Source organism: Notothenia rossii, assembly GCF_949606895.1.
Source record: "Notothenia rossii genome assembly, chromosome: 4".
In the NCBI taxonomy this organism is placed as follows: Eukaryota; Metazoa; Chordata; class Actinopteri; order Perciformes; family Nototheniidae; genus Notothenia; species Notothenia rossii.
In genome coordinates, this window is record NC_136902.1 from 59,507,519 (window position 1) to 59,520,624 (window position 13,106).

The 13,106-nt window shown below is 39.7% G+C and overlaps 1 protein-coding gene across 2 annotated transcripts in view; it reads left to right on the forward strand.

Annotated features, from left to right (window-relative positions):
• efhd1 (EF-hand domain family, member D1) overlaps positions 1-13,106 on the forward strand; it is a 52,103-nt gene that overhangs the window by 25,474 nt on the left and 13,523 nt on the right. For both annotated transcript variants that reach the window (XM_079676853.1, XM_079676852.1), the window contains exon 2: positions 11,243-11,390. In XM_079676853.1, the coding sequence (XP_079532979.1) occupies positions 11,243-11,390 (148 nt within the window). The remainder of the gene's footprint in view (positions 1-11,242; positions 11,391-13,106) is intronic.

Genomic DNA, 13,106 nt, shown 5'->3' on the forward strand with positions numbered 1-13,106 from the left:
CAATTTCTTGAGTTTTTGACCATTTTAAGTCTTTTAAAAGTATTTGTTTTTTAAATAATATTTACATGGGCTGGCCCCCCTCCCCTTGGGAGAATTCATCCACAGAAAACACACTGGACGCAGCACTAGGTCAGAAACCAGAGGAGACTGTGAAGTCCACCACAGACGGACCACCTCTGGACAAAATGTCCTCTCCATTAAAGGCAGCTCATTGTGGAATAGCCCCCCAACTGAGATACGGGATTGTCCCACTCTCAATAGTTTTAAAGGTCAACTTAAAGAATGGTTGAGCAACAAACAGACGTGTAATCACCGCTAAATAAATGCACTTTAACACAGGGGTATCTCCTCTTGCACTTTATGTAGCGCTTTTATCTTATCTTGCACTTTATATATCATAGCTGCTACATTGTACTGCCATGTGGTAAATGCTTGTATGCTGCTCATGCTCTTTCTGCATATCATGTATTTATTTTTGCTGTATATAAATGTCATGTTCTTATATGCTGTATGTGACGGGACTATAGATGGAAATTAGCTCAAAGCTAAAATCCGGCTCATTTACACTTGTAAGCATTATTTTTGTTTTAAAGTGTTCATCAATGTGCACTACGGTAGCCCTGAAGAAAATGAAACATTAAAATATGTTATCGATGTCCCCATTCCCAGTTTGTTTTGGGAATAATTGCGATGTTTTACTATGTTTTGGTAGCTCTTGACAAAACAGAATTTTTTGTAAAAGACTGCGACTCTAAAAGGCAAGTTTGTGATTTTAACACTGTTTCGATTAAACAATACATTATACAATATTACGACTTTTTGCCATATTTTTAACACAATATACTTGTACCTTTTTTTTTTTGTGGTTTTAGGGCATTACGATATTTTGCATGTCATGCATAAACACGGTGTCATCTTTTCCTTGAAACTGACGTGCTGTCCGTTTTACAAAACAAGTTATTTTTCTGCTTCTTCATCCTCTGAATTTTTCTCCCCCGTCCCTCTTCCTTCAGCAAGCACAACAAGAATCAAGGTGGATCTGTGAAATGAAACACCTCTTCCCAAAGCGTGACTTCCCTATTGAGAGCATGCGTTTAGGGCAGTAGGGTCTAAACCGATTGGCCAGATATACTAACATGCAGAACGTACGGTATGTTTGAAAAAGACTAACCATTTATCCAGTTCAAGCTGTCTTTAAGATGTGACACTGCGCTCTGACTATTCCCCGTAAAATTGTGACAAACTATTACTTATTCTTAAATTTGACCTCTTGCTGCTTGGTTGAAAATGATAGATGAAAAATAACTTTAAAAAAAAAAGACTCAAACAGCGAGGGACATTATACTGGTGGAAAAAACTCTCAATTCTACAGATGACTCCCCCCACTCAACACAATAAGTCCCTCCCTCCACTCAGCAAAGCATCTAAAACTAAGGACCCCACTAAGACGACAGTTTGAAAACTAGCTATGGATCTGAGAAAAACCAAGTCTCCCCCCGCGAGTTGCAGCCAGGAACAAATTCCTGGACTACCATCATCACCACCATTCTGTACACCCGAATCTTTCAGTACTACTGCTGCTTATTTTTGCTCCTTGGGCCAAGACGTCTCTGTTTATGGACACAGTGAAATCAGTGTTGGTTGATATTGTGGAGGGGGTGATACATCGGTACAGAGAAGAAATATGCAACGGATGCCGAGTCAGTCACCCCGGCCAGAGGCAACACGATTGTCTGAATGACATGCCCGATTTTTTCTTCAGAAACAATTACAACGCGTTAATGAAAAGACTCTGGCTCACCGACTTCATGACTGAGATCGACCAGACTCTTATTGATAAAGAAATTTTCACGGATGATTGGAGGATCCAAGGCGCTTCGGAGGCTTTTCTGCACAATCTCAAAAATTGTAGACGCCTCAAGGAGAGACTTGAAAAGATCCATGCCGAGTTGGATGGAGAAGAAGAAGACTAATAACCTGCGGTTGGTTGAAGCCAGGGATTTTTTCTTTTTCGATACATTGACATTTTCTTTAAAATAAAAATGGGGAACTACTATGCAAAACGCTCGGTGTATATATTGGTCAGAATGTAGTCATTACCCTTTTAATAAGTTTGGTGATGAGGACGATTGAAAACAGAGTGAATAGTGATCCCCGTGTAAACAGAATGGCTGAAGTTTGTAAACTAGAAGACATTTTGGATATCGTTCGTTCTGGCAGTACTATTCCTGGTCATTGGGAAACGATTGTAAACGAAACATTTAAAGTGGTCCTGGAATCTTCATTTTCCGAAACATTCTGTAACATTACCGAAGAAACGAAACAAACATCAAAAGTGTATCATGTGCTCTCATTGTATGCTCTGTTTGTAGATGTAATGCAGCTTTGTGTCAAAAACAGCATACACATGAATATTTTGACTAAAGTGAAAAAACTCCATGATATTTCCAGTAATCTGGGGAATTCTAAGCTGGAGACGGTCCTGGGGATGTTACAATCAGTATAACTATTGATTTTGTGTTAAAAAGTTATGCATGACATGCAAAATATCTTGAAGCCCTACAACCACAACAAAAAAAAGGTACAAGTACATTGTGTTAAAAATATGGCAAAAAGTCGTAATATTGTATAATGTATTGTTTAATCGAAACAGTGTTAAAATCACAAACTTGCCTTTTCGCAGTCTTTTACAAAAAATTCTGTTTTGTCAAGAGCTACCAAAACATAGTAAAACATCGCAATTATTCCCAAAACAAACTGGGAATGGGGACATTGATAAAATATTTTAATTTTTAATTTTCTTCAGGGCTACCGTAGTGCAGATTGATGAACACTTTAAAACAAAAATAATGCTTACAAGTGTAAATGAGCCGGACTTTAGCTTTGAGCTAATTTCCATCTATAGTCCCATCACATACAGCATATAAGAACATGACAATTATATACAGCAAAAATAAATACATGATATGCAGAAAGAGCATGAGCAGCATTTAAGCATTTACCACATGGCAGTACAATGTAGCAGCTATGATATATACAGTGCAAGATAATATAACAAGCGCTACATAAAGTGCAAGAGGAGATACCCCTGTGTTAAAGTGCATTTATTTAGCGGTAATTACACGTCTGTTTGTTGCTCAACCATTCTTTAAGTTGACCTTTAAAACTATTGAGAGTGGGACAATCCCGTATCTCAGTTGGGGGGCTATTCCACTATGAGCTGCCTTTAATGGAGAGGACATTTTGTCCAGAGGTGGTCCGTCTGTGGTGGACTTCACAGTCTCCTCTGGTTTCTGACCTAGTGCTGCGTCCAGTGTGTTTTCTGTGGATGAATTCCCCTAAAGGGAGGGGGGCCAGCCCATGTAAATATTATTTAAAAAAACACATACTTTTTAAAAGACTTCAAATTGTCAAAAACTCAAGAAATTGTGATTTTCAAGGATGGTACAGTGGTGGTATGATTGTGGCTTTCTGTCAAACACCTGGATAGCTCTCTTGAACAGCTGTTCTATGGGTTTCAGGTGTGTGGCACAAGCAAACGACCAGTTTGTAAAACAGTATTCAATGTGGGATAGAATCATACAGTGGAGGTATGACTTTGACTGATTGACAGTTAAGAAAAAGGTCTAATTTGTTTAAAATGTTGCAAGTTGAATTTAATGGTATTGGATACTTTCTGGATATGTCTCTTAAAAAGTCAAGTGCGAGTTCCAATATGACACTCCCTGTTCAAGATACTTGCACTGGGAGACTAGTTCTATTTCTGCTCCATTTAAAAATACATTGGATCCTTCGATTTTGATTGATCGTTTACTGAACATCGTCTTTTGCATCAACATGCATACTGCTTTTGTTGTACTCATACTGTCAATACGTAGATTGTGTTATCTAGCTTTAGATAGAATATTTTTTCTTCCTCTTTGCATAATTTGCATCCACAATCCTTTGCCAGTAGGTGTTTCCACAATCCTTGCGGTTTTCCAATTGTTCAACTAATTGGGAGCTACTGTAAGCTATTTGTATTTGCATTTTAGCACATTACTTCCTGCAGTGATTCAGAAAGTATTGTGTTTGGGCTTTTTATTGTGAAAGGGAGAACACTACTCAGAGCCAGATATAATTTCATAGAGAAAGCGAGTCTTATAGGGAGCCAATTTAAATGCTAATGTCGTCTTTATTTTACATCCATTACAAATTTGTGCAATCAACTACTTCATTATGATAAGTTGTCTACAGCCACTTTAAATGCAATCAAATGTATATTTCTAAGTGCTTACAACCCAAAAAATCTTTACGTACAAATGACTGTATATTGAATATATTTCTGTACCCAGTGTTGAACAGGACCCAAACCTTTGAGAGATGAAAAAGGATAAATCTGCTTTAATCAACTGCCAAGTAGTCAAGTATGCATTTGTGTCTGTTCATTTGTAAAACGTGGAATTCGGTTTCTTTTTAATGGCCTAGGAGGATTTTGGCTTTTTTCTCTTGCCAAGATACTTTTAGACACACTTTGAGGTATGCAAAACTTTAAAACTAAAACACTGATGGCTGGCTTACGCTGCAAACTTCATCACCTTTTAACAAGAGAGTAAGTATATAAAACGTTATTTTGTATATTTTACACATCAGCAGAAACAGAGAGAGAGATGGCAGGAAGGGGGGGGGGGCAGTCTCCCCCACCTTTACAGACACTGTGTTTTAGAGAGAACCCCTCCCCCCTCTGTCTAGTGATAAGATGGCAGCAAGGGGGGAGGAGGGGGCAGGGCCAGGCTCACACACACACGCACGCACACACACACACACACACACACACACACACACACACACACACACACACACACACACACACACACACACACACACACACACACACACACACACACACACACACACACACACACACACACACACACACACAAAGGCCTGACAGCCATAGGAAGAGGTAAGGGTGACAGTAAGGGAGTGTGTGCAGACTAACTTAATCAACACTTTTTGACTAGGAAGGCAAAAGGTGCTTTCTTTGTTCTGATCGGCCCCAATCTGCATACTCTGTCTGAATACATTGAGAGTTACTTTTGACTCTAACAGTGTTCCACTGCAGTCATAGCTTTCTGAACTTATTTCTTAGCAGCTATTCGGTTTCTTTTTAATGGCCTATAGGTGAATTTTGGCTTTTTTTTTTCTCTTCCCAAGATACTTTTAGACACACTTTGAGTTATGCAAAGCCTTAAAACTAGAACACTGATGGCTGGCTTACGCTGCAAACTTCATCGCCTTTTAACAAGAGAGTAAGTATATAAAACGTTATTTTGTATATTTTACACATCAGCAGAAACAGAGAGAGATGGCAGGAAGGGGGGAGACAGTCTCCCCCACCTTTACAGACACTGGCCGACTGCAGGGCCATGGGGTGTTAAGACAGGCACCTATCGCTCAGGAGTGAAGGTCCCCCCCCACACACACACACACACCTCCTTGGGAGGACATCAGTGAAGGTTCCCACACACACAAACACACACACACACACACACACACACACACAGACACACTTGGTGGCGGGCCCACCTGTCACTTTTTATGCATACTAATGTGATTGAAACATTTTTTATTCTACACCATAAGGCGCAACAGTGGGGGCTTTTCACACCTGTGAATACACATCACCCCCCTCCTATTGACGGATCTCACACCTACTTGGGATATCACACCTACTTGAGATCTCACACCTCGATCAAAGGGGAGGCGGGACTTGGCTCATTAGCATAAGTAGGGAGAGGTGTGACCTGTCACAGCACCTGTCACTTTTTATGCATACTAATGAGACGAAAGTGGGATGAATATTACTACTAATCTGGTGCACAAATTAAGAGATTTATGGATACAGCTCTCAACACTCATATGAAACAGACCTGTATATATTTCAATACTCCAAAAACCATTAAAATATTATCACAACCAATAACACATCATTGATATACTCCTCTCTCCTATCTTTATCTTACCTAGTCTGCATTCTTTCTTTTTATTTATGCATATTTTATTAATCACTCCCCTTTCAAACTGTGTTTTTAATTCTTTACTGACATTGGAATAATCGTTTTACTTATTTTATACAACTATATTAAATAGATGGACATATTTGTTTAGACCAAACCGTTTGAGACCCACTGAGATAACTTAGACTAAAGTTTACAATATTATCACTCAGCTAGACTTTTACCTCCCTGAGCTGATGTTACCTCAGCCTCTCAGTCCGACAGGAGAGGACTCTCCCTCTCCTTATTGTTGAAACAGCTTCTAATCTCCGTTAGCTCCGAGCTAGCACCAGATGCTAACAACAACCCCCGTAACTCTCTGTCTCTCTCTGTCTCTCTCTCTCACACAAAATGCGCTCCTGCCACACACACACAGATGCTCCTCCATGACCACTTTTACTTGCGTTAAAAAAAAAAAAAAAAACTAGGGCCGGGACTTTAACGCGTTAATTAAGATTAATTAATTACACAAAAATTAACGCGTTAAAAAAATTAACGCATTTTAATCGCACTTATTTTTGCACCGCGGAACGTTTCTCACTGGATGAGTTTCAGGGGTACCGATTATACTGGAGCACCAACTAACGTTCATGACTTCAGACAACAACAAACCACAGTGAACAATAGTCAAACATGAACGAAGAAGCTGATGAGACCGCTTTGGTTGGCCCTGTGGATGGGACATTTTGTTTTAAAAAACGGACGGATGGAAGCATCAATAAGAGCATGGTTGTCTGCAAATTATGCAAAAAGGAATTTGCATATCACCGCAGCACATCAAGCCTCAAGTATCACCTCAATGCAAAACATATAGCAGCTAGCGTGGAAGCTAGCGTGGACTTTAGCCCGACTCGGAGTACAAGGACCCACACCCAATTCGCGTTGATCAAACAGTGGCCTATGCAACAGAGAGATTTTATTTTTCATCAGGATATTGGAAGAATAGGAGGGATTGAGGTCAATCACTGGCACTGTTTTATTTGATTTTAAATGGTACACTTTATGTTGAACTATTTATTACGTTGTTGGTGCAACTGACACTTTATGTTGAACTATTTATTACGTTGTTGGTGCAACTGGCACTTTATGTTGAACTGTTTATTGTTTTGGCCAAGGTTATTGAGAGAGTTGGACTGAAATTGATTAGATTTTTTAAATCAACTGTTGGTAAATCAACAAAGTCTGTTATGGCCTCTGAAGCAACAGAGAGATGTTTTCTAATAGTCAGGGTTTCCAATGTTCTGAATGTACTTGAAAGTATTGTGTTTTACTTAAAAAACAAAGTGTTATAGTTTAAAACAGGTCTACCTACCTATAGGCTACCTGAATCTCTGAAATGTACTATATTCCTATGCTATTGCTACACTTTATGGCAAAAATTGCACTTTTCTGTTGGTCTTGGTTAAGTACCACCTTGAAAAAAATAAACAATGTTTTGTTGCTTAAGCTTATGTATTCAGTCATTATTCAATGATATACTAAAATCCATGTGAAAAAAATTGCTTCTCACTGTTCTCAGGTCAAATATTTATATGTGATTAAAAATGCGATTAATTTCGATTAATTAATTACAAAGCCTCTAATTAATTAGATTAATTTTTTTAATCGAGTCCCGGCCCTAAAAAAACACATTTGAAAAGTGGGGGGGACACAAACTGGATTTTGAAAAGTGGGGGGGACCCTTGTCCCCAGTGGAAATTGCGCCCATGATTAGAGATGATTACTTTTTTAGCTGGAGTGACAAGGGGTAGCACGGGTAACAGCGTCCCTTTAATCACTAGCCCGCTCTCCACCAGCTGGTTAGCTTTCTCCGTGCAGTCTAAAAAAATAACCACTGCACTGTTCATGCGGGAGGCAGATTTAACTCTGCCATATCCCACCACAGCCCCCACAGCCAGACCACACTCCTCCACCGACACACCGACAGGTGGAGAGAGCTTGACGGCGTGTTGGCGAGTCAGCATCTCTAAACCAGCGCAGCTGCCACGGAACGCCATGCCGGGCGGCGTGACTGCAGCTGCAGGCGCTTGACAAACAATTAGACAAACAATTCACCAGTGCAACCATTCGCTCTCAGCTAAACTCACCGGTCCACTCACAATCAGAGAGAGAGAGAGAGAGAGAGAGAGAGAGAGAGAGAGAGAGAGAGCATTTGATTAAGCTGCATCAGAAATTAGCTCCTGAACAAAAAATCGAAATTGGACCTAAAAAGTGAGACATTTTATAGGAAAATCTGCAGAATTAACTCCAAAGAAGAGTTAACAACATTGATCTTCTTTTGCAAGATATTCACTTGTTTCAGACACAATCTCTCCGGCCAAGGAAAGCTTGTGGCCCAGACAACATTAAAAACAAAATGCTCAGATGCAGCACCCCAGAGATGCAGGGTACAGTGTTAAAGCTGTTCAATATCATATTGCAGTCAGGATGTTTTCCTGACATCTGGTGCAAAGGGCTCATTTTCCCCATCCATAAGAGTGGAGACAAATCAGACCCTAATAACTACCGTGGCATCTGTGTCAGCAGCTGTCTGGGGAAATTATTCTGTAGTATTCTAAATAAAAGAATACAAGATTTCCTTAACCAACAATCCATCTTCAGTAAAAATCAAATTGGCTTCCTTCCAAAACACCGCACCACCGACCATGTATATACCCTTCACACTTTAGTTAACAAACATGTACACCAAACAAAACATGGTAAGATATTCACTTGTTTCATAGATTTCAAAAAATCTTTCGACTCTATTTGGCACGAAGGGCTCTATTATAGACTTCTACATTGTGGTATAGGGGGCAAAATGTACGATCTGGTTAAATCAATGTATTTAGGGAATAAGTGTGCTGTTAAAATTGGAGACAAACAAACTGAATTCTTCATCCAGAGAAGAGGTGTTCGTCAGGGTTGCAATTTAAGTCCCACTTTATTTAATATATATATATAAATGAACTTGCTGTTCAGTTGGATCACTGTGCTGCTCCTGGTCTCTCCCTCCTTGAGAGAGAGGTGAAGTGTCTGCTTTATGCTGATGACCTTGTTCTGCTGTCTCCTACTGAACAAGGACTACAACAACAGCTGGACATCTGTAAGAACTGGGCCCTGGCAGTCAATATGAAGAAAACTAATGTAATGTTTTTCCAAAAACGCCCCAGATGTCAGGAGAACAAATACCAGTTTTCCATAAATAATCATATCATCGAACATAGTATGAGTGACACCTACCTCGGTTTAACCATAACAGCATCAGGAAGTTTCAACATGGCAGTGAATGCACTCAAAGAAAAAGCCAGAAGAGCTCTAAATGCAATGAAGAGAACATTTTATAATGTCCAAATTCCAATTAAAATCTGGCTCAAAATCTTTGATAGTGTGATCCAGCCCATTGCGCTGTACGGTAGTGAAGTATGGGGTCCACTCAGTCACCAGAGCTATACCCGCTGGGACAAACATCCAACAGACTCTTTACATTCAGAATTCTGCAGATACATTTTACGTGTTCAGAGAAAAACACCAACAAATGCATGTAGAGCCGAATTAGGGCAGATACCCACTGATCATTAACACTCAAAAGAGAGCACTGACATTCTTTAACCACCTTAGGTCCAGCCCCCAAGACACCCTCCACTCCAAAGCCCTCCAAAGCCAAGAGCTAACTCCAGAGAAGAGTCCCCTATGTCAGCTGGTGCTGAGGCTAGCTGCCCCCTCTCAGAGCCACTCTGACCAGTCTCTCAACAACACTGCTCTGCAAACACCAATCACAGTCAAACGCATTATAACACAATGTAAAGACAACTATTTACAACATTGGGAAGAAGAAACTAAAAGCCAAAGTAGATTAGAATGTTACCTGGCTCTAAACAGAGAGTATGAGCTGGCAGAGTATCTCTCTACTGTCAGAGATAGAAAGCAGAGACAGATCCTAACCAAGTACAGGCTCAGTGACCACAAACTGGCAATCGAAACAGGAAGAATCAAAAGATCCTGGCAACCAAAAGAGAACAGAATATGTGGTCACTGTACGACAGGTGAGACTGAGACAGCGATGCACTTCCCCCTGAAGTGCCAAACATTCAATGAAGTAAGGAGCATTTACTGTAACAAGTTGAACTCTAATCCCAGGTTTCAAGGAGGTTGATGACCTCTCAAGACTGAGAGTACTCCTAGGAGAAGGAGACACACACACACACACACACACACACACACACACACACACACACACACACACACACACACACACACACACACACACACACACACACGTGTTGAAATGTAATTGTATCACTGTATATATATATCAATAATATGTAAACATTTGAAATGTATGTTAATGTTGTTAATTATTTTGTATTGTGATGCTTTGGCAACATTGTTTAATTTAACGTTCATGCCAATAAAGCCCCTTTGAATTGAATTGAATTGAGAGAGAGACAGACAGACAGACAATTGTACGAAAAGTCAGCAGGGATAGTGCGCGCAACATGATTGCAGCTCCCGTTCGAGCATATGCCTTGAGTTACACATAGCTCCAAAGATCCATCACAGTGTCTCTCCACACACACTGTATTGTATGAGGTTCCAGGTTGAATTGAGGTGGATATTTGTAATGTTCAGAGGTTGTTGTGTTTAATATTAATGAGAATATTTGTCATTGATCAAATGATAATAAACAAACATTTGCATAAAGCATATTTGTCCATATGTTGATAAGAGTATTAAAAACTTGAAAAATATCCCTCTAAGGAACATTTAGAACAGACAAAAAAATTGCGGTTAATCACGATTAACTATATTAATCGACTGACAGCCCTAGTTATAATACAAATACATACATACTGTATGTAAAATGGATATACCTGCCTTCTTTCATTTATCTTTCCATTCCCACAACAATATACATAAAGAAATTGAATATTTTGGACATAGTTCGAATGGTGATTAATCATGATTAATACATTTTTAAGCTGTGATTAATCTGATTTAAAATGTGTAATCGTTTGACAGCCCTAAATAAAATAATTTAAATGTGCATTCATGAGGGCCACCACTGATCAGGTGATTCTTTGTGGGGCCAAAACGTATAAATGTTCATGTGGTACAGTTATCAGTTGGAAAAATACTGTGATATGAGTTTTTTGTCATACTGCCCAGCCCTAGTGTAACATCATGCTGCAGCTCACTTTGACCTCACGTTTTGTGGTTTGTAGGTATGACACTGGTAAAGATGGCTTCATCGACCTGATGGAACTGAAGCTAATGATGGAGAAGCTGGGAGCTCCACAGACTCACCTGGGCCTGAAGAACATGATCAAGGAGGTGGATGAAGACTTTGATGGCAAGCTGAGCTTCAGAGAGGTGAGGGCTTTTGGTTATGATGCAAGTCATTTCATTCCAGATAGCTAAAACTGATCCTTTATCATCATCACTTTCAGTATTTGGTTGTATTAAGACAGGTCACTCTCGGGCAGAGTATTTAATAATCAGAACAACATGATTTTCAGTACGGACAAAATGATGCCTGTATGGATGTGATGTATGTAATGCACAGCACACACCACCAGAGATCACTCTCCACTACGGGAACAGGCAAAAAAGCGAAGAAAAATGGTGCTGAAAAACGGTGGATATTGTGCAAACCCCCAGGAAAAGGGGAAGCACATTTCCTTAAGGGCCAAAACATTTTACTCACCAACTTTACCTTTTAGCATTCATGGATGCAAAATAAAAGTTAAAGCAGTGTAAATGTAAAAGAATGGTGATAAATAATTGCAATCTCAATATTGATAAAAAATGTGTGATGATCATTTTGGCCATACTCCTCCTCCGTATCCATCACTCGATTCACTTGATGAGTCCTTCCCTTTTTTAAGTTCTCCTTTGCATTGGAGCTTAGAAGTCCATGACATTCTACTAAATATGGTGCTTTACCGCTGTGACCATTACAACTTCTCAATTCAATTTTAATGGATTCAAGTGATGTTACCAAGCCCCCAAGAAGACAGAGGGGTGTTCAGTGTTTCCCCTAGGATGGAGTCATAGTAGCGGTGCTAAGGCACATGGGCCCAGCATAATGTGAGCGGCGGAGCGCGTGGAATCTTTTAGTGTGTGCGCGTGCGAAGTGCGCCCCGCCAATTTGTTTCTATGTGTCAGCACAAGAAAGGCTCTAGCCTAGTACCAAGGCCGGTTCTAGACAATTTGCTGCCCTAGGTGAGATTTTAGGCGACATTTTATGTGTAAAGAATAAATGAAAAATCTCTAGAAAAGACAAATACACTGCAAAAACAGAAACTTATTGACATAGGTAATAGATGTCAAAATGGCTTCAAATGTATTCAGTAAGATTTTTTTTTTTAACATTTTACAGTAAAATGCTTCAATGTGGTGCACTTTGAGCACACAATTACTAGAGACCTGATCTAGGGGGCACAACTCTAAAACGCCCATATGAAAAAGTTCGGTTTACATTTTAATAATCAAATAAGTATGTGAACATAACCAATAACCTACCATAGCCAATAACAAATAAATGTAGCTTATTTTATTGTTGTTGTTCATTCATATCTTATTTTACCTAGTTGACATTTATTTATTTATGCATATTTGTGTATCTCTCCAACTTTAAACAATATTTTTGGTTAACTGTCCTATAGTATACATTGGAATGATTTCAAACCTGTTTTTATTTATCCTAATAATTATAAAGGAGTGCCTTGGAAATATGTGTTTACATAATTTGTGGTCAAAACGTTTGAGATCCACTGAGATAACTTAGACTAAAATTAACTATCTAAATACTTAGAGAGTCCTTAACCTCACCGAGCCTCTCAGTCTGACAGGAGAGCTCTCCTCCACCCTGGTTGTAGAAACATCTACTTCTTATACCCTTTGGCGCAGCTAGCACCAGATTCTAATAACAACAGCGCCGGTACCGGTGCGCCCTCTCCCTTGCTCGCTCTCTCGCTACCACGCTCGCACTTTGGCTGTGAGCTGCGGGAGCCTGATAAGCCAACATCACCCACTTTCATCACTTACAGCGCCCACCGTACAGGGCAAATTAAACGTGTAACCGGG